Source organism: Epinephelus moara, chromosome 3 (genome assembly GCF_006386435.1).
Source record: "Epinephelus moara isolate mb chromosome 3, YSFRI_EMoa_1.0, whole genome shotgun sequence".
Classification (NCBI taxonomy): Eukaryota; Metazoa; Chordata; class Actinopteri; order Perciformes; family Serranidae; genus Epinephelus; species Epinephelus moara.
This window is the reverse complement of record NC_065508.1, coordinates 10810540-10833391: the sequence shown is the minus strand read 5'-3', so window position 1 is coordinate 10833391 and position 22852 is coordinate 10810540. Positions and strand designations below refer to the sequence as shown.

General features: G+C 41.4%; 3 protein-coding genes across 4 annotated transcripts in view; all 3 read left to right on the top strand.

Annotated features, from left to right (window-relative positions):
* snx12 (sorting nexin 12) overlaps positions 1 to 22852 on the top strand; it is a 78273-nt gene that overhangs the window by 40848 nt on the left and 14573 nt on the right. The gene's annotated exons all lie outside the window — the stretch shown is intronic.
* Positions 583 to 10725, top strand: LOC126388220 (ras-related protein Rab-38-like). The gene is made up of 4 exons (XM_050041202.1): positions 583 to 1064; positions 1774 to 1904; positions 4018 to 4155; positions 6177 to 10725. Exons 1-4 carry the CDS (start codon positions 872 to 874, stop codon positions 6336 to 6338), a joined length of 624 nt encoding a protein of 207 aa, XP_049897159.1. The 5' UTR covers positions 583 to 871; the 3' UTR covers positions 6339 to 10725.
* Positions 12518 to 22852, top strand: part of LOC126388218 (phosphatidylinositol-binding clathrin assembly protein-like) — a 36246-nt gene continuing 25911 nt past the window's right edge. For both annotated transcript variants that reach the window (XM_050041199.1, XM_050041200.1), the window contains exon 1: positions 12518 to 13347. In XM_050041199.1, the coding sequence (XP_049897156.1) occupies positions 13218 to 13347 (130 nt within the window). In that variant the 5' untranslated portion in view covers positions 12518 to 13217. The remainder of the gene's footprint in view (positions 13348 to 22852) is intronic.

Here is a 22852-nt window from a genome sequence, read left to right as displayed (position 1 = left end):
CATATCAGTTAATGATAAGAATAATGACTGAGGTGCATTAATGTAAAACAGAGGGGAGAAAAAAAGCAATAAATACACTTATAACAAAAATAAATAGGTGAATAAAATAAAATAAATATAGGATAAATAAAAATAAAATTATGAGAGCGGTAAGTGTACATGTATGGGTCATTGCAGTGCATAATAAGCTGTTGGCAGATTTTCAATGTTCAGCTGTTATATTTAATACCCATCTCAGCAAGGTAGTCCTCCTGGGGAAAGAGAGGTCAGGCTCTTGACATAATTGATCAGGGGCTGCCAGATACTGTAAAATCTGTCTGTTAAACCCTTGTGGAAATTTTTATCTTTTCCAACTGCAAAAAACACAATAAAACTACAGCAGGGAAATGTTTTAGTGTTGCTGCAAATCAAATTTAACATTCACGACATACTGTATGACCAAACAAGTTAAATCTGTACCATGCAGACTCTAAAGGTCCTGGGCACATTGGAGAAAACGCACTCGGCTGTGTGACAAATCCTGAAGTTTTACGAGGAGCGCTTGAACGCACCACCAGTTAACAGCCTGTGTTGGGAGTTGCTTCCAGGAGCTGAGAGTTGGCCGAGAAGTGAACTGACCCAGAGGGTGTTGTGTGATTAAACGGGTGGACTGCAGTGATCTGAGGCGAGCTTCACCTCTTCTTTCACAAATCTCGACGATATTGGATCAGAATAAGAAAAATAGTGCGTAGTGTGTTGGACGGAAGAAAATGCCCTACTTACTTCACTGTCCTTGACTTCACCACAGCCAGTTTACAGTTTTGTGCGCACCGGTATTCATAAAAGGTTTCTGTAATTCTACTGAGGAGTTTCTCTCTGCAGAGCTGCAGCCATGCAGCAGGAGCTCCTGTTCAAAGTCCTGGTCATCGGGGACCTGGGAGTCGGGAAAACGTCCATCATCAAGCGGTACGTGCACCAGATCTTCTCCCAGCACTACCGAGCCACCATCGGGGTGGACTTCGCCCTGAAGGTGCTCCAGTGGGACGATGACACTGTGATCCGGCTGCAGCTGTGGGACATAGCAGGTCTGTCAAACTTTAACCAGCACATCCTGGTTTACGAGCTCACTGTTTGCATCAGGTGATTGTTAAAACTGTAAAGCTCTGCGGGATTTATTCTCTGTGGTTTGGGATTTTTGGGGACAGAAAGCTTTTGTTTCTCCCTCACCAGCTGTGGAAACTTTAAAGCTACTACAGGATAAGTGTTTGAAACATTAAAACATATATAAAATGGTAGTTGGATTGTACTGCAGAACAATTTCTGAGTCCTTAAGTCTTATTTTCTGCCAGTGCAGTAAGATCAAACTAACTGGTTTCCAATACAATCAGCTCCTGTCAACAGTGTCTTGAAACATGACAGACTGCTGCACAAAAACAACACTTTCTAAACTTGTTTTCACTTTATGATTCAGTGACAAACAAACATAACTTTACAAGATGTAGATATTTTTCAGTGGCTGATGTGAACTCGCAGTGAGAGTGGACGCCTGGGTCCCTCCCTGTCATTTGAAGCCTGGTCGAGGAATGTAGATCTTGTGCCTGGCTGTGACTCAAGTGATCCCATGCTCATAATATCAGTCACATGATGGCAGCTACTGTAGAATAAACACATACACACACGCTGTATTCGTCACTAATACACCGTGCTGTGAGTTGATCTAATTTAACAGACTTGAAAGGCATCTTTACACAAATATGTGTGTGTCTGATGGCTGTCCTGTGCCGTGCGTCCCAGGACAGGAGCGTTATGGGAACATGACTCGTGTCTACTACCGGGAGGCGGTGGGAGCTCTGGTGGTGTTTGACGTGACGAGGGCCTCCACGTTTGACGCAGTGCTGAAGTGGAAGGATGATCTGGACTCCAAGGTCAGCACAAACTTTCTCTCCTGTCATTCTGTCTCTTGGAAGAGGTGTAATAATTCACACTACACCTGCACATGGCCGGTCACAAGCACACACAACAACAGTTCACGCCACAGTTGGAGTTAAGGTGAGGGCGGTGGTGTTGTTATAGTTACATGAGATAGATTTCTAGTAAACAGGAAAGCTTAGCTCACAGATATCGCAGAGGCATCATCCACATTTTAGTGTAAATAAGTGAGATTATGCTAAAAAAGGGTGTAACAGCTGTTTACACCTGGCATTATTATGCTTCTTGGATGTCACGATCACAAGTGGACAGCTGTGAGGCTGTCTGTTCACACCAGGCATCAGAATGCAGCCCCTTTTACACACAGGTTGCACCAAAGTGCCGCTACAAAGTCCCTTCTTTATGCCGCCTTTGCATTTTTACACAGAAGTAAACAACAGCAGTATCATGCCGCCCCATGGTGTGATTTCAGACAGCATGCTGGCGTCCCAGAAGCAAATGGGACATGACGGGTGCCTCTAGTGTGACATATTAGATATGCGTCTGCAGCTGTCCCTAAACAATAATCATGTCAAGGAGGAGAGGGTGAGGAGCATCCGGACTTCATCGTCTCTATAGTTTGTGGACATTTTCCGTTGCTGTTCTACTTAGTTGAGTTAGCTGCTTTTTTAATCTCCTGGCGGTGGAACACACAAATAACACGTCATAAAAACATCACACATGTCCCATTCATAGTCCCATACTGCCAGCTGTCGATTTGGCGCTGTTGCTACCTACGCTGCCATCTTAAAGGTGAGGCAAGTCTGTCCTTCCATTCTGTGATCATCCATTTTATAAAGAACAACAAGGTGGAATAACGGTGGTACTTGAACAAGCAATGTAAAATGCGCTTGCTTCTCTACATGCACCTCAAATGACCACTTGTGACAGGATCTCACTTCCTGCTCCATATGCAAATAAACAAGTAGTCCTACATCATTTCGATTTGCAAAGACCGAATGCGTTGTTAATCAGCGGGAGGTTTGTTGTATTATTCGCACACTTCAGCTCCAATTTTGTAGTTTGCCACAGACTGTGGGAGACTATGGATGGTTTCGAGGAGAAATGGGTGTTCTCCAGTGCAGGGAAGCAATAGATGGCTCTCTCATCCCCATCACTGTCCCCTCCAACAATGCAAAGGATTAGCCTACTTCAGCTGCAAAGGAAGTCATTCCATCATCTTACAGGGTGTTGTGGGTCTCTACAGACACTACACAGAGGACATAATTTAAATATGTAGTCATTTAATGTGGCTCAGGACACATTAGTGTGCACACTGCTGAAAGAGTGTGGCCTTAGGTGGTTCAAACCACCTCCAAATGTGATCTGAGCGACGCAGTGACAAAGCACTGGGTGCATTCACATCTGTATTTTAAGCTGTCCACTTGTAATCCGATCACCTGAGATGCATGTTGATACCAGGTGTGAACAGAGCCCATGTGTGTTAACAGCTCCAAAGACCAGGGCTCGATAAAAGTAGGTTGTTTGAAAAATTGCAGCTGCAGTGCTCAAAGTTTGTGAAAGGTGACACCAATAGCCTGCACACAGCAGAAGGAACAGAGAGTGCACTGGGAACTGCTTAAGGTGCCAGTGTGCTTCAACAACAGTGTGAGTCAGATGCATCTGAACCCCCACCCATCCACCACCCTCTTCACAGCTTTTCCAACATCAGAAATAGAGGGCAGTGTCTGACAGTTTCTATAAAGTTGTCAATATACTACGTGTCGTCCAATCATGTATAACAACAGAAGCGTTTGGTTTAAGCCTGCTATCATACAGAGGGGTGATAATTACTCAAATAAGGAAAATGGTCCCCACTCGAATCTAGAGAAATAACTTTTAAAACGCCTGAGAGAGAAGTTCAAACCTTACTTACTTTCTCACCATCACATACCTGGCCAATCGCTGCGTGTGTGGGCATGCGTGTTGTATTGTCGGTTTTGGTATATTACAGAAATTATGATTTATGATGTTTTTCTCCTAGTTAAACATCAAATAGCCAAAAGAGTAAATTATATGATATTAAAGTTTGTACAACCATCATCTAACTCTTCTCTCCTCTCTCCTCAGGTGACCCTGAACCACGGGAGGCCAGTTCCAGCTGTACTCTTGGCAAATAAGGCGGACCAGCTGTCTTCCCAGTCACCTAAACTCGACTCCTTCTGCAGGGAGAATGGCTTCGTTGGCTGGTTCGAGACCTCTGCAAAGGTACAAGAGGCTGAAGTCAAATCAGTGGAAAAGACATTAAGAGTTAGACTGAGGTGGTGGTTTCCACAAATCTTTTAATATACTGGCGATTTCTATGCAAATATAAAAGGTTGGAGGGCTTTTGTGATTGAGCTGTAAAGCTGCTTGACTTGAGGCAAAGACTAAAAGACTTCATTCAGGTCTAAATAACAGTCATCAGCACTATACATAATTTACACAGTCAGATTAACGACACATTTAACTGGCTAAAATAACAGCAATGCTATTACAATAGAAGCTCACTGTAAAAATAAATGATTCTGAAAATTACTGTCTGGTGTTTCAGCACAAACACTGAAAGTCAGAAAGCATTTTCTGAAGAGACAAATGGAGGAATGTCTGCAGTCTGGTGTGAACTGGCCGTCTAGAGCCTGTCTAATGAGTTACACACCAGAGTGGGAGTCAGAGACAGTAGTGTAGTTAGAGGACACAAAGGCGCAGCAGACAGGACAAAAACAATAATGTTTCAGACATTGTGTGACATCCTGACTTCTCATTAGTTTAGTCTGCGATGTCAGAATGAAAAGGCGGATAGTCAATTAAGTCAGAATCAGACTGTCTGATTTGCTGTATTTACCATTTGGACTGTGATACGGGCTGCTGTAGACATTTGCGGACAGATATGGCCGTTGATGAAAGAAGAAATAACACAATCGTCCTATTAGAGAATAATAAATAAAAAACACCCACATCACATTTTGGGTTTGGTGCTAGAGCCTGAGTTGGTCTGATATGACCATTATCCCATGGTGGCTAATGTTAGCTAATGTTAACTAGCTAACATATTGTTGTGTAACTGACATTGTCAAGTTAGTTTGCTGACTTCTGTTTTGTTTTGTTTCAGCATGACAGATAAATACTTTAGGACTTTCCCATTGGCAGTTTAAGCCACACCGAGTCAAACCATTCGGTGTTGATTTACGTTTCCAATCGCAATTTAACACAGAAAGTTGTGTCAAATCACGCCCAAGATAGACCATAACCGACTTCGGCTCAAAACGTGCCAGACCACTTTTAAGCAGGATGGAGTGACATCAGATGGGCTTCGTCATCATCCAGGAACAATTCAGCATGAAGTTGGTGCCAGACATAGCAGATACTTTATCAGTTTCAACTGCGTCTCAAAAAAGCAAACAGAAAAGAGAAGGGCATGCGCTCGCACAGTTCAAAGTAAACAGCACTAAAGAGAACAATGCATTTAAAATCATTGAGTCAAGCCAAGTGTGACATCAGTTAAGTGGGCAGCTCTGTTTTATGGAGATGGAAATCCCTGCTGCTCTGGGCTGATGCGCTCAGTCGAACTGAGTTAAGCCAAGCCAGCACATGTGTAGAAATGGGCTAAAAGAGTCCACAGCCATGCAAGCGTGCTCTGTGACACTGTATGCGGTTAGTTTGAGCAAAACTTGAGCAAGCTAACAAGTGCAAAATAACAATGCTAACATGCTGATGTTTATGAGGTATAACATTTACCACATTCATTATCTTAGTTTAGCCCACTAGCATGCTAACATTTGCTAATTAGCACTAAACTCAAACTACAGTTGACGCTCATTGCTAAATCATCATGCTGAATAATTGAAATTTTGACCCAATGATGATGCTAGATGAAAAGTCAGAGGATCTACAGAGTAATTAAAATTCGTCCTTAAGAAACCTTGAGTATTTAAAGCTAATTTCAAAGCAATCCAACTTATACTGTCGGTGTCAAATATTTTAGTCTAAACCACAAATTTGAACCTCAAGGTGGCGCTACATGAAAAGTCAGAGGATCTACAAAGTCATTCAAGTTCATCTTCTGGGGACCACAGATGTCTGTAGAAAATTTCATCGCAATCCATCCAGTGGCTCTTGAGATTCAGTCTGGACCAAAGTGGTGGACTGACAGGCCCACATCCATAGAGCCATGCCACTATGGCTGTGTGTGGAGTGACTATGGGGTACATGATTTCTTCACTGTTGTCTTGTCTTATTCCCTCTCTCAGGAGAACGCAAACATCGACGAGGCGACGCGCTGCTTGGTTGGGCACATCCTGAACAACGAGGAGAGCCCGCTGGTGGAGCGAGACCCCAGCTCCCTCGTCCTGTCTGGATACACCAACACCACCAAGGATCATTTCAACTGCTCGTCGTGTGTGAAATGGTGACTTCTGACCAATCACAGGCAACCAGGAAGTAAACAGCTGTGAGGCCACGACCACGTAGAGAAGTTTGGCTCAGGGACTGCTTGTAAAAAAGAAACTGCCTTAGGCCATGTGATTAATGAAGGAAAATGTAAAACAGGTGAAGCTTTGTACCGATGTCGATGGGCTGTGTTCACACTGCAGGCCAACGTGATATCAGGAGCATAAAAGATTAGGTATTGATTTTTTTGTTGTTATCGTTGTTTCTGCAGATTCTTAAAAAGGTTTGGTTTTTAATATTAAGGTAAATGTTTTTTTGTAATTTAGTTCTAGGCTATGATTCATGCTTCACAACCACAAAAAACTCCAGTTTTGTTTATTTCATCCTTTTACCCACAGGAACTGCACAGTATTATTTTTGCTTTTGGAGGTATTAAAAGAGTCTTTTAAGTAATTATATTTATACACGAAAACTGCAAGATTTGTTCATTCTACGATATAACCCATATCTAGTATCAGTATAAACCTACAGTGCCTGATGTGTCCACTTTTTGTACCTCTGCGTCTTTTGCTTGCATTACACGTATTTGACATTGTGCCTCTGACATGTAGCTGAACTGACAGCTCCTTAAACTTTCATCTGCAGTGTGAACACAGACAGACAAAAAAAAAAATGGAGCCTTCTGCATTCTTTGCACTTTCCCTCAGTCCACCATCATCCAGTATATGGAAACAGTCAAAACTTCAAATGCTGAAAATGTCCTATATTTCACACATATTGTGGACCTAATATATGAGTGCTGACAGTACCACAAAGACCTGAGATGCATTTTTACTGGAGTGAATTTGAACCAAAAGCTAAAACCTGTGGTTACAAATGAGACAGAACCTACATCCACTCAGTCCCCACACTTAAGTGTGACTGAGGTATAGGAAATGATTTCTGCAGATTCAGGTTTCTGTCATTTACCAGCTCAAACTGTGGACTTAAGCTCAGATTTACATATATATTATAATATGTTCAAAGTCCCCTCCGGGCATGTTTTAAAATGTGTAACATACTCTGTTATGATTAATATTTTGTCGAACATGGGATTCCCACATAAAAAGTAAAAAATTAAAGATTCTAGCTACCCATACTACCATACTATATAGTATACCAGTAAAAGATTTAGTATGTCAAATGTAGTATGCCAAAAATACCAGGATGTACCAGCACGGTCCGACTTTTCAGTATGCAAGTCAGCATGCTTTTCTGGCTATTCTGACCCATAATCCGATGTGATAGATCACACTGACTGAGCCGCAAAGAGATGACAGCTGATTGACAGCTGTCAGAAATCACAATGACGGGTGAGAGTGCATGATGTAACTGATGACCAGTCGAATAGTAATAATAGGAATATTGACTGTTTAAGTGAACAAAATAATCATAAATATTACAAACAACAATGAAAATAACAATGACAGAGGACTGCAGTTGTAATTTCGCTGTCTACTATCTACAACCTCCACAGTTATGAATTTAGTTCAGGGCGAAAGGTTATGAGAATGTAGCATGTCCCGATGTGCATGCTGCATGCAACAGTACATACTTTTTATGGATAGCTGCAGTACCTACTAAAAGTTAAAAGTATGCAAAGCGGAACACACCCATCGTCTGGCCCCGTGCCCCGCCCACCACCTGCTTTCACTCTTTGCCTTCTCCAGTACTGACACAGCGCTTAAACAAAGTGTGGAGGTCTGGCTATGCATGACTGAGCATGACTGAGCATGAAAACTAATTCTTGACCTTCTGAGGAGCAGTGTGAAGAATTCAGTGGCATCTTGTTGTTAGGATTGCAGATGGCAACCAGCTGAAACTTCTCCCACGTGCCAAGTGTGAACTCCCAGTAAGAATTTCTTCAGTGTTCATTGGTTAGGAGGTTTTTACAGTGAGCCTAATTATCTGCAGAGGTCTCTTCCTCTTAACAACAAACAGACGAGGTGATTACAACCAGTAAAAATACTAAATAAAGCATTGTCACATTACAAATCAGTCTTTCTTTGATGCTGTTCAGCACATTGTGGAGGGACTGCTAACTACGGTGGCTAATGCAAAAAATGTGAATGGTCCTATCTAGAGCCAGTGTTTGGTTTGTCCGTTCTGGGCTACTGTAGAAACATGGCAATGTAACATGGTGATCTCCATAGACGAGGACCCACTTCCTTTGTAGATATAAACAGCTTATTCTAAGGCAATGAAAACACAAAAAAACATAGTTATTATATTCCTTTTCTGCCAATACAGCCCCCTAAATCCTACACACTGGACTTTTAAGACAGTAGTTTGACACAAAAAAAAATCTGTTGAATGCCACAGCCATATTTCTGTCGTAATCTGAATCCCTTTATGTCACATGAACACAGAGGATGCATCCTGTGTATTCATATTTGACCTGCTAATGCATAAAGATGTTTTCTTTCGTACTGGATGATGAACTGATGGGCTGGAAAATCTGTCCTTGCATGCAACTGAGAAAAACTCAGAAGGACCCTTTGCAGTCAGAAATGAACATAAATGCTGTGGAGATAATGGAGGAGAGTCAGTTTAGCAGACATGTCCATTAAATGGATTATTCAAGTGGTTGATAAAACCTAAAGGCTATTAGCGGATTGAGAATTTCTTTAATTAGTAATAGCAGTGGTACACTGTGAACCACTTCACAACATCTGTGGCTCTTCCAGGACTACTCTTATCTGTCTTTATGATTTGCTGTAGCCTTTCGTATTTAAGCTCTAATTTCCATTTCATTTTGTATATATGTGTGGTTTCAGTCTGTGATAGTTTACATGTCATCCTCAAAAAGTGGATAACTCAGTCTGGATATAAATAACTTTGATAGCAAACCTGACTCGCTGTCAAACTATCGGCTTTATTGTTGGTATGAGGCGTTTTCTTCAACCCTAAAATCAATTTCTCGCCAGTCAAACACATGGCATGTTCTGCTCTTTCCAGCGCAGCGACCACTGAACAGCCGCTTTTGTTGAGTCTGCCTCGAGTGTTATTTGAAATTCCATGTTTTCAAATTAGGCATCGGCTTTATATTTTACTTTACTCCCTTTGATGTGTAACAGCCTGTTCTTATTAAGCATCCCATATGGTCCAGACTGTATGTAATAAAATATGTATTTGTAGTACCCTATACTGCGCAGTATGTTCTCAGCATTGTTCATCCAGGATCTATGCATGTGTCGTGTCCTCTGAGCTCAATCATGTCAAAATTTGGAAATCAGCCTTGACATTGACTTAAGTCACAAGAGAGAAAATGGGACTGAAACAATTAACTGATGAGTTAATTATAAAAATAGCTGTCGAAGAACAAAGTCATTTCTTTTCTCAGCAGAAATTCCTCAGCTCAAGCTTCTCACTTGTAAGGATTTCCTGCTTTTCTTCAGTTTTACGTTATTATAAACTGAATATCTTTGGGTTTTGAATAGCTGCAGTTTGTGCCTCCCATGTATTAGCGTACACTCCAGTCACAGAGGTAACCGTCAGTTTCTCTAAAAGATAATTAAACTGCCTAGAAGAGCCTTTGAGGATTCTGAAAATACCGCCAGAACAGCGTTAAGTGTCAGTGTCACCCAGAGGGTTTCATCTAGTTAATTATCTCTTAGAGATACCGACGGTTACTCTGTGACCAAAATGTATGTTAATACATGAGAGGCACAGACTGGGGCTTGAACTGTTGATCAGGTGAAACAAGACATCTCAGGATGTCACCTTGAGGCAATGGGAATTTAACCATTTAATTTTTTTTTTTAACATTTTATAGACCAAAACATAAATAGACTAAACTAAATAATCAGCAGACTAATGGGTAACGAGAACAGTTGCACTACTAGAGAGCATTATCTCCTATTGTGAGCTAGAGCAGCAATGAATATTCAAATATTTATCGACTATAAAATTAATCACCAACTAATTTCTCTGATTCCATCTTCTTAAATGTGAATATTTTCTGCTTTCTTCCCTCCTCTGTGAGAGTAAACTGAATATCTTTGTTTTTTGGACAAAACAAGACACTTGAGGACGTCATCTTGGGCTTTGGGAAATACTGATCGACATTTTTCATCATTTTCTGGCATTTTATAGACCAAACAACTAATCAGTTCATTGAGAAAATAATCCTTTGTTGCAGCCCTGATGTAAGCCATACTAAAAAAGCAACTTTCCTCACGAGGAGATGTGCACATTTGTCTTAAAATTTTGAGTCACAGCCATCGCAAAAGTTCCCGTAAAACAATTTCTGACTGTGTGAAAATGTTTTGAGTTTGAAAAAATATTTCAATGTGGTTTCCAAATGATATTTCCTAGAAGCTATCTCTTTAACTTTTATAAATATTACCTGTTATAAAAATAAAAATAAAATGTGTGGTTCCTATAGATATTTCTTCTTCTTCTGTCCTCTGCTTGGTCTTTAAAATAAAGCAGGAATCATCACTGCATGCTACCAGATGGCCTATTTACTCATCCATGAAATGTCATTTAGACGCATACTGGGAATGTTGTTGGAACTAAATGAATCAAACTGGAACAGTGCGGTAAAATCATTTTGAGGCTACAAGAAATGTCACCAAATGGACACTTCACAGGAAAATGATAGGCTATACTGTATGTTTGCTGGGATTTTGTCATGGTACCATAGTAAAACACCATAAACTAGCACTGTGAACTGTGAGGTCATCGGCACACTGATATCATATAGGAACGCTACTGCTACTATGCTACTGTCAAGGGCATGGGTTTCATTTTAACATTGGGGGGGACACATATGAAACAGGAAGTTTGGGGGTTCTCTGCCAGAAAATTAAGAGTAGCAAATCTGAAATTATCTAAACATTATCCTGAGGAGCTGAATGTGAGAACGCAAATGACCTTATCAGTTGGATCGGACATTAAACGGACTTCACCCTGCCAGTTCCCCGATACAAAGTCTGTGTGATGTCCGATTGAGGCCATGTGTGAATAGAGCAGGTAATTGTCGGGAGAAATCACCATGAGCAAATCATGTGGATGAAGTTTCTATCGTGCAGCTCATGGATAACTGGAAACAAACAAACATCCGCGAGTGAAGGAGAAGGGTCAAGTACACAAAGACGGCAATGAAAATGTCTAACTGGAGAGATGACGAGATTTGAGACTTCTGTAGGTAAGGGCTGAAAACAAAACTGTCAGACAAATTCAAGGAATGGCAAGAGGCTCTTTGTTTATGACCAAATTACGAACCAGCTATGTGACTGGGGTGTCATCTGCGTCATGTCCTGCCTTGCCTCTAGCACGCTCTACCCAGGTGCCACCCCTCACCTAAACCAAATGGGAGTATTTATAGGTGAGAACGCTTCTGACACAGACAATCTCCTGCTGTGTGCTACTTGTGTGAAAATAAAGTTCAGACAATGACCGGACCTGATTCTCTGGAGCTCATATGTGAAATCGGCTAGTGTCAAACACTTAATTTCTTGCATTCTGGTTAATTTTTACGCACAGATTTGTCAATTTGTGGCTTTTCTGCAACACTTTAATGTGTAGGATGTCTTTAATTTTGCCAAAATAAAAGTCCTTTGCTACTTTCATGTTTTAAAGGGGGGAACAAATGCACGTGTTAAATGATGAGGGGGACATGCCCCCTGTGGTCCCCCTGATATCTACACCTATGGCTGCTGTAATGCCATGACAATCACTAGGCTATAAAATAGACTACATGAGGATCACACCACACACACGTTTTCAGTCTTAAGACAGCAGGAATCACACTGCAGCATCACACAAACGACACATCTTGTGCTGATGTTATCATGGATTTCCCCCCCTATGTGTCTCCATTTCATTGGACGGCAGGTAATCTGGGAGAGTTTGCACATCACACTCTTGAGCCCTCCACATGCACCAAGGTGATGAACCAGCTGATGCCTCCCCTTGCCTTAAAAAACCGGGGGCGGCCTTCTGCTTTAAGATGCCCTCCCCAGACCCGCACAAGTAGCCCAATCGCCCTCCTTTCCCAGTCACCTGATTCATGTACTGCCATTTTACACACAAGTTTGACTGGGGGGGGGGGGGGGGGGAGGAAAAAAAAATCGGAATTGGCCTATCGGCAACCTCAACACACAGAGATATACACCCTTTTGTAAGAAGATTAAAAAGACTGGGGGGGATATATAAAAATAAATAATCAAAGCGGCTGAGGTTAGATGCAGCCAGCGCGGGGTGCTGTGTGGATCAGAGAGGTGTTTGCGGTCGGATCTGCGCGTAGCTTCAGAGGAGACACCGGACGAGGAAGAGGAGGAAAAAGGGAAAGGACAATGGTGTTTTATATCGGCTTTGAAAAATGAGTCTACAGTCATAGGGGATGCCGCATAGATCTGATCATAATCAGCGGTAGTGTTTTCGATTATCTTTATTTCGGATTCAGCCCTCGTACAGGCTCATCCCGCCGGCATCTCAGGGATACATCACAGCTTACTGTACTCTGTCTTATTTTATTATAGGAGCCTACTTTTGATGCAGGCCGCTCTTAATTATACAGATTTTTACATGTGTTATTTCTGCAGCTGGGTCATGCTGATGCCTTCGACTGAATATTAAATTGTTCCCTGGATGTGATCGTCTTATGTTGTATTTGGCCGCCGCATGAATTCTCCCACCGGATCCTCGTCGGTGTACGCTGCTGCTGCTGTCCTCCTCCTCCTCCTCCTCCTGCTCAGACGGCCGATTCTCGCAGAGGGCACTACCCTCCTCCCTGCCTCTAAAGACATTTTGATCGTCCTCCCCGGTTCCCCCCACCCGGACTCCTCGACCATCACTCCGCCTGCCTCCTCTTCCACCACCGCCACCTCCACCACCGCCACCTCCTCCTCAGTAACATGTCGGGACAGTCTTTGACGGACCGGATCGCCGCCGCGCAGCACAGCATGACCGGGTCTGCCATCAGCAAAGCCGTCTGCAAGGCCACGACGCATGAAGTCAGCGGACCCAAGAAGAAACACCTTGACTGTAGGTTAAGCATGCCATCACTGCTTACTGTAGAGATAGCCTGCATGCATCTTTCCTCACAAAGGATAGCTTGTATAAACAGCATCTGTTACCCCCCCCCCCCCCCCCCTCATCCGGCCCGGTTATGTTTGCAGCCTCTTTAATTAGACACCATTACATTCCCTTAGATTTAAATGGGATTTACGCAGCAAGCAACAATGCATCTGGCTATTAATGTGAGCAGTAAATTTGGGATGCAAGGCGAGGGAGTGGGGGCAAACAGCCAGGTACAATCTGTGCATGTCATTCAGGGGAAATAGGCCACTCTGGTATGGGCTAATCATTTTGCAACCAGCCGCTTTTACAGTGTAGGCCTATCCATTATTAACGCCACTATCAGCGGCAGCACCACATCTTCTGGAGACACTTCAGCACCAAATGTGCGTTGTGTCTCCAGCAACACCAACATTTTCCCTTCATTTCCACATTCTCACTTTCAAGTTCACTGTCATGTCCTCTGGTGCATTATTGTCATTAATGGATGTGGTGCTGCTGTCAGTGCTGAGGTGCTGGAGGAGCAGAGTGTGTGTGTACTGTACAGCCCTGGCTGGTGGGTGTAGGATGAGGCGTTTAAGCAGACAGACTCTTTATCTCCACATTCTGCTAATGAGCTGTGTGTGCAAACTGCAGCAATTATATACACATGGAGGCCGAGGGAGGATTCCTCACATGTAGATTGTACCAGTGATTATTAGGTTAGGTGGCTTTTCTGCCTCGCTATAATTACTTGACGTGATCGATGGGGAGCATGGGTAATCAATGGTGCTGCCAGTCAGACTCACAATCAGCTACAACAGACAGACAGACAGACACAGACGGGGGCGAATAGCAAGATGGCTAATCAAGAGGAAATCAGTCTGAGAGAAACGACGAGGCAGGTAGCCAAACAGCCTGAGAGTCAGTCATCCAGCCACACACCCGGCCAGTCAGCCGGCAAGTTTGGCAGTGGATTAATCAGTCATGTCCACAGCAGAGGTGACACTGGGAATTCTGGGCTCCCTCACAAGATGTGCCACCGGGCGCCTCAACACAATACATCTAAATTAGAGCTATATCGCTTTGCCCTACTAAAAAGGCCATTAAAGCAGAAAAACACCCGGTGGGGGTGTCTGAGAAGGTTCACAAACCCGCTCAGGAAAAAAAAGCTCTTTTGTGACTCTTGACATCCAGTAATTACTGCTGCTTTGATGTCATACAAATCTGATCTTGATGCTGACCATCACTTATTTACATTTTTCAGTGGTTTTACTGCTGTAACCATTTGCGAGGGTTTATATTTTGGCTGGTAAAGATAGAGGATTTATCACAGGTACATTAGCCAACAATGACTGTGATTACGTTTTTAATTTCACAAGATAATCAAGCAGGCTAATGAGTCCAAATGAAGTTTAATTATAAAGGAAATACTCAGTTAAAGGGCATCAAGTGATTGGCACCATTAGTGGTTTATTATTGTGCTTCCCAGAACCACAGTTTTATAAGAACACAGTGCCCCTGCAGTTATTAAATGGTAGAAGGTCGTCCACCTTCAGCCCCTGCCATGAGTGGGAGTCTCTCAGAAACTAGTAAATGTCACTTAACTCAAGGGTGAGAGCAGATATTCCCAAAATAGATCTGGAGCATTTACATGACAAATTTTCATTCGTCAAATGGATTATAAAAAAAAAGTTTGTACCGCCCCTCTCAAGGACAATGAAGTTTCCCTCAGAAAGGGAGGGTTCATTGCGGTCAAGGTGGTTACATGAGGCAATTTTTTTGTTCTGATACGGTCCTGATTCTGATCATTAGCGGAATAAAAAGCTCCATGCCAAAGCAGAAACTGAAGGCCTGGCTCAATTCACCCCCCTGGAAGCTTGAATTGAATTTTTAGCTGAATGAATGTTTTGTACTTGAGCCATTCAGATGCAGCTGTTCTAATAGACACAGCTAGCTTTCACAATAAAACACTTTCTATTTCCTGCTCGAGGGGCCCCTCTTCTCTGTCCAGGACATGATATAACATACAACTCTGGCATTTTACTGAGTGCACATGCTGCACTTTGAAGGTGAAGGGATAGATGCAGGAAGGGTGTGTGTGTTTGTGATCAGGAGGTCAGTGGATCTACAGTAATCCCTCGACTGGCTGAGAGGACCGTGGTGGGGAAGTGAATAAAGAATGTAGAGATAAGGCCATGAACTCAACCGCTCTAAAAGGAGCTTCTGATGAGTCAGCTGTACGAGACTGTGGGTCGATCTCAGGTCTGAGAGTTCAGGTACGTGTGTAACCCACGCTGTTCTTGTGCAATTCACCCCGACCACCACTGGAGTCTCTTCTTATTCAGCCTGCCTGGTCAGACAGGGTCATTAAAAGTGGCACTTGGTCTGTTTTGAAGTAACGGAGGGGTGCAGCCCTCAGCAGGAATGACACTGTGGGTCACAGAATAAGCTTAAAGGAACAACATATAACCAAACAGAGGCTGCTGGTAGGGTTGGACAATATATAGATATGGTATTGATATCGTGATATGAGACTAGAAATCATATTGCATATCATACAGGCCAGTTGGAAGAAGAACATGTTGGCATTGTACGTTTCTGCAAACCACAAATATGTTACATTTGTACGTTTCATACATATCATCTTCAGCGACCTGTTGCCGTTGTTGTCCACCGGGCACTGTGCCACAAAATGTGTTTGTTTTTTTACTGAGACATTTTCTGCCGGGACAGTGCCACGAAAAGCGGTTTCTGCTTTCCCCCCCAAGACATTGCTTCTTTTCCTGCTGTGGTAATGCCATGAAAAGCTTTTGTGTTTCAACGAGACATGGTGGTTGTTATTTACCAAGACACTGACAGCTTCTCCAGCAGTGATTGTGCTGCCAAAATGTTTTCTAAGCCCAAACATGATCTTTCCCCAACCATGCCCAATTGGTTTTCGTGCTTAAATATAACCACACATTAACAGCAGCGCTGTTGAAATTTAAAGAAATGTAAAGTTTAATGTGGTCGCTTCATAATGTACAAATGTAACATAACCGTGGTTTACAGAAACATACAATGCCGACAAATTTTCTGGCGACTGGGTTGTATTGTGGTATCGTAAGTGTTGTCTTTCCCTGCTTTTAAAGGCTGCATGACAGTAAAGTGGTGTAATTTTCTCACTAGTTCTGTTCTATTATTTGCTTTTACCAACTTAGTCATTATATCCATATTACCAATGATTACTTTTGAAAAAGCTCATTGTGTAAATATTTTGTGAAAGCACCCATAGTCAGTCCTTCAATATCCATATTAAGGTATTTTAATATGGATATTGAAGGACTGACTATGGGTGCTTCAATATCCATATTAAAATACCTTAATATGGATATTGAAGGACTGACTATGGGTGCTTCAATATCCATATTAAGGTATTTTAATTTTAATGTAATTTAATGTTATTTCCACTGGAGCTAATTTACTTAGGCAACGTTATTCTGTTTGGATAGAAAAGAAAGAACCTAGGCAGTGATTCCGGATCATTTTATCTAATCTGAGAGGTTTGATAAATACAGAGGACATTTCAATTACCTTTAAAATATACTCAACTTGTTATCCATCAATCCGTGCCAGGCACAGTGAAAAGAAAAGATAAACTGCTGTGCCATTTCTCCAAATGTAATGCATGCTATATCAAATGCAATGCTGGCCATTGAAGCCATTCATTCAGGTCTTATTGGCATTTTTTCTCTTACAGTGTCATGACCTTGACAGACTGGTTGGTGACATAAACGGCCAGTGTTGATTATTTACTGCCCCACAGCAAATGATGAGCATGACAGACAGAGTAATGGGTTTTCACTTTCACCAGGCAGTACTCTGCATGGCTGAGATAGCAGAGAGTGGCGATAGAAACCAGATTCATCACACACAGAATAGTAATCAGGCCAAAAATGACCTTCTGACCTGAAAGCACAGTTAGCCGTGTTATTCAGGGATTGATTTATTCGGTTGTGTGTCGGGGCTGTGATAGTGACGTGCGGTAGATGTTTGCAAAAGCAACAAAACGTGTTGAGAATGATCACGGGCTTTTGCTCCTCGGTGGTCACATTTTTTTTTTGCCTTTTAGCCAAATTAAGTGACATTGAGAGGAAGATGACATGACAACAGACGAAGGAAACTACAATAGATGCTGTGGCTTTGACTCACAGCCAGTCTGACGGGACACAGCATGAATGGATACCCCCACACAGTTACTCCCACATCTGTGTGTCAGTTATAATGACCCTATCTTGCATTGCAATTTCAGGTCCTGAAATGACTCACTTTATCCAAAGCCAAAGTCGTAAAACATCTTCAATAAAGATTTTAATACAAGTCCCACCAGTCACAGCTGCCTTGGCTTTATATTTGACCCTAACTAGCATTACTAATGCTGTGAAATGACTCGATGACATCATGTTGTCATCTTGTTCTCTGTATTAATGTGTGTACGCTGTTATTCTAAATCTTATTTCTAATTGTGGTACTGATGTACATTATTTCCTACCTGGACTGCACTTTATCAAACATCCCACTTGGCAGTCAATATTTCATCACCTCCCTCTGGCTATCTACATTGTCACCTGTCGATAATTAAATCCTAGCTGATGTATTATCACCCAAAGGAATACATGCAGCCAAACTCAACATGGAAGTATTTGACTAAAGAAGCTCTATTACTCAGGTGTGATTATACTCAAGTAGAAGCATGAGTGCTTTGCTGTTACTCTGCGAAAGGTAATGTTTTTAAATGAGCCATGCTAGCAGCTCTGTGAGGCTGTACTTAGCCACAGTGCTGCTCTGAGCTAAATGCTAACATCAGCGTTCAATAAAGGCCTAAGGCTGGAGGCTGGAGTGTTTTTTCACTATTCTCTTAATTTATTGTGTCTAATCCAACATACTGCCGCAAAAACAAGAACAAGTCACATAAATACAGTCCAGCTGCAGATTTAAATACTTCCTTATAAGAATGCATATCAGTATCTCCACTGCAATTAACAATATCGCCTGATGATAAGCATTTAAACTCACTTAAGCATAAAATATTGCAGCTGACATGTGAAGCTCGCCAATTTGCACACACTATTAGCTTTTAATTAGCTTAAAAATTCAACAATTCTCCATAACTGAAACTAGAAGGGCACACAGAGAGCACATGCAGACCTCCGCCAAGGCCAATGTTCTAGACTTTTATATGGAAATCTGCAAGCACAACTATTATATATGTTTCAACATATTCCCAAAAGTGTTAGAATAAAGTCACAATTTGGTTGAGCCTTTCTGAAGCCTCATCATCTCAGCTGTGCATTTATTATGTACTTATAAACTAGGGCCAATAACACTGTTTTTTTTTCTTGTGAAGCATAAGGATTGAACATTTTCCCTTAATATCTCTGATGGAGTTTGTCACGGACAGTTCACATTTGGATGTGCGTTACAGTATTATTAGTTGGATTATATGTGTGTATTTATGTTTCTACAGCTGCGCCTTAGTTTGAGAGAAAAGTGTTGTTAATTGTGGCAGTTCTCCATGAAACCAAGTTTGAGCAAGTACATGTGTAAGCTACCACAGAGGATTACTGGTACCCATGAATGTGTATGGTGATATGGAGTCATTGTATTTCTGTAATACATCTGAACTTTACTACCATATACTGTATTTCAAGATGTTTGGCAGTTATTCCACCAAGGTCAAACGCAGTTTATTGTACTTTTAATGAAAGTAAAAAATATTTTGTGTATTTTCCCTGTGATTTGGATCTGCTCCAGAATCGTATTTGTTCCTTGGCCCATGCTACACCCTACCACTAAGTTCCATGAAAGTCAGGCCAGTAGTTTTTCCATAATCCCGCTGACAATCAGACAAACCAGAACAAAAACATAACCTCCTTGGATGAGCGTAAATTAAATTACCTAACTTAACAATTAACTTTATACTTGTGTTACAGAAATTATAAATGCCACTGACCTGCATGTTTGTTACAGCCACCATGCAGCAAAAATAGACAAGGTGTGAAACTGTGTTCACCTTCTTAGTTTAGCATGTTAGCATGCTAACATTTGAGACTTAAGCCTACCATACACTAGAGGACTTGAAGACATTTTAAAGACTAAAATCTGACACCCTCTTACATCTAAAGACTGTTTGAATCTTTAGTCAAACACTAAGATTTTGCAAAGTCTGAGGACCTTGCAGGGTCACTATTTTTAAAACTACAACTAGATTCATTTTGAGATTATATCCCATCCTGCTCCTGGCGGAACATAGTACACCAAATGTCCCTTTAAGAAATTTGATATATTAACAGTTCCTTACGTATCCGCAAAACACATAACTCTATAAACAAGATAACAGGTGTCATATGTGGACAGTATTCTTGTTAATTCTACATCAGTATAATCCATAAAGATAAACTGTATTTGTGTGCAAACTTTACATTTTGGATTTTCTTGACTCAACTCGCTACCACCCTCCATTGGTTAGCTGTACTATTTTAGTGGAAGGAGGCCGTGGGAATGAGAGGCGAACCGTTTAAAAAAAATAAGATTTCTCACTAAAATAAGTGTGTTTGTTGGTGGATCAGATATACGCCAAATTAAACACGGACTCTTGCTCACTCCACTGTTTATTTTCTCCTCCTTTTCCACGGTACAAGAGAACCGAGACTTGTTTACGTTCTTACGCCTCCCTGGCATCCCCTTCATGTTTACCGTCCACCTAGTTTGCTGCTTCTTGTTTGGTGCTAAAGAGAGTGGAGCAATTGGTTGTTGGCAATGTTCACATCAGTGAACTCCAGTATTTGTATGAATGAAGACGGAAAACTTTATATAATATTAAACATGCTTGATTTCGTGGGAACGTCAAGACGACCACCTTACACCAAATGATTGAGGTCACAACAGACAGCACCAACTGGAGTAAAACTCAGGATTTTATTCTGACATTGGAAATGTGTCTGCGGCAGTGAAATTGTCATTTGGTGTAAGGCATAAGAAGTACAGCTGAGGCTGATGGAAACCAAAAGTACAGGACAAATTAAACTGATGATGGTGCCAGATGAAAAGTTCAGTGAAAAGTTAATTAACTCAAAGGAAAACATGAATGTCCACACCAGATTTCATGGTAATCCCTCCAGTAGTTGTTGAGATATTTCAGTCCGAACCAAAGTAGTGCACTGACATTGCCATCCATAGAGCGATGCAGTTAGCATGACTAAAAAGTGTGTTGCTTGTGCAACTTACTGGTTTGTTTGTTCCCTTTTGACAGGAAACATTAATTAGCTGAAATCAATATGGTCCCATTAATTATTGAGCCAGGAAGGAAATTCACAAACAAACCATTAACAATGTGTAAAGCATGACTGAACGCTACCATTACCATGTACTGTGTTGATATTAATGCCCAGAGATTTAATTAGGAGAAGAGAAACAAAGAAATCCGTAGAATAAAAACAGAAATAACCAGAGGTGATTCCAGGATACTTCAGGGGTCTCATCAGATTCATAGCGGTCAGATAAGGATCATCTTTTATGACGTTAGCATTGCTATTCATGGATATTTATTCAAAATGTTTCACTTTCCACTTTCAGATTTTGGAGTTACACAGATCTTTATATTTGGCCCTAATACAGGGGACTAAATGTCATGACGCTATTGCAGCAGAGAGTCTGACAGTCGTGGCAGGCAAAGTTGGACGAGTCGTTGAAGACTTTAATCAGTATTGTTACAGTTATTACCAGCTGCCTTGCTGAGGTTTTCACACTCCAAAATAACATAAAATAAAGTAAAGATGAACAGGATTGGAACATTAGCTGCGGTGAACTGCGGGTGCTTCGGTGCCTTTGACATGCTTCAAACATTTAACCGTGGTATCAACTGGGACTCTTTGGTATCCAGTGTTTCAGTGGGCGCAGAAAACTTCACAGAGCTTTGAAATAAACCCTGATAACCTCTGATCCTGTGGAAGAAACAGACCCCGGATTTGCCTCAGAAACCGAACCGTGCTTGAAGTTTTCTCACAGTAACTCGGCGGAAAATCTCTCCTCTGTCTGTCTTTGAGTGCAAGTTCACTTCGGCTTACTCCCCCAGCGGTTTCACTCACTGAATCTGCCTTTTTAATTTAGTCCCTTTATTTGCCATCACGTGTTGATGTGCTGTTCTTTACCATGCTGTGCTCTGCTGTCAAACTCAAGTACCATCACTTCTCAACTTGATTCTTTTCATGTCATGTGATCATATTTGTGAGTGATTAATTCTTTTATGTCATTGTGTCACTTTGTTCCAGTGTTCCTTCACTAAATACGATATGTGGTTCACACAACATTAGCTCAGGTCCTGTTCCTGTTTGGGTTTTAAATAATTTGCACTATCTCAAGTTTTTACAGTAAAACAGGGAACATTGTGTTTATGAGTCTGAACATGGACTTTTAGAGCAAAATACTGAAATAAATGTATTGATTTTTCCAGGAAAAGATCTTAAACTTTGTGATAAATGTCACTGGACAGACTGCACGGAGCAGCTCTGCAGTAAAAGTCCATTTAAACAAAGGGTTTTACTGTAAAACACACAAGGTCAAGTTTAGAGAAATAATTATCTTTGCCACTGAAGATATTAACAAGCTTTTCTTTGTAGTAATCCAACTGAATCACAGCTGAATAAGCACATAAGAATGAAGCATGTTTCTGCTACTGAAAGCTTGGTTCTTTAACAAGGGAGTCCGTAAATCTCTGAGATTAAACAGAAGCCGAACATACTTCACATTTTGATCTTTAGCCAGAGAAATCCTTCAAGAATTTAGGGCATTGTTCCACCAGGCGATCGTTAAGCGTTCACTGCTGAATTTTGAATGACCTATTATTTTTTAGGACGCATCACTGTAAATATAAAACTGAAAACTCTGTTGCTTTAAAAGATGGATTCTGTTCTCGAGTTAACTTGGCAGATCTTCATTTAAAAAACACACGCTCAGCTTGCCATTTGTCGGACCTTTTAAATCCGACATGCAGCAGAACACTGAGCCATTTTTCCTTTTGAAATGTGTTCCACATTTGCTTTGAACAGACAATTTACACTCCGGAGGCGAGTCTCAGTGGGCAAACATTGGAGTGAACTCAGTTTTAGTCCATCACTGCTAACAAAGATCCTCTGGAAGAAAACTGATTCATTATTCACCGTCAGGCTATTCATCTCACAGTCTTTAAAAAGCAGTATCCATCCCTCACTGATGTTGAATTGACCTTGGAAAGCAACATTCCATCTTTTGAGTTGATATTTTATTGGCGTTTTGTTGGAGTAAGTATGTAGCACCGTTGAACTGCAGCCACAAAATGGATTTTGTGATAAACCAGCCCAGGTTCTGATTCATCCGTCCATACAGTCTGTATCATTAAATAATCATTTGTTTATTGACTTGTGTGCTGATATTGAGCGAGTCAAAATTAATGCATCAGTCAATAAGACTGCAT

What these genes read in the sequence shown, in the direction of transcription:
- LOC126388220 (XM_050041202.1), top strand. Translation starts at nt 872, where the DNA reads ATGCAGCAGGAGCTCCTGTTCAAAGTCCTGGTCATCGGGGACCTGGGA. An exon ending in GCAGCTGTGGGACATAGCAG is followed by an intron (nt 1,065 to 1,773) that starts GTCTGTCAAACT and finishes CGTGCGTCCCAG; the next exon opens with GACAGGAGCGTTATGGGAAC. An exon ending in GGTTCGAGACCTCTGCAAAG is followed by an intron (nt 4,156 to 6,176) that starts GTACAAGAGGCT and finishes TCCCTCTCTCAG; the next exon opens with GAGAACGCAAACATCGACGA.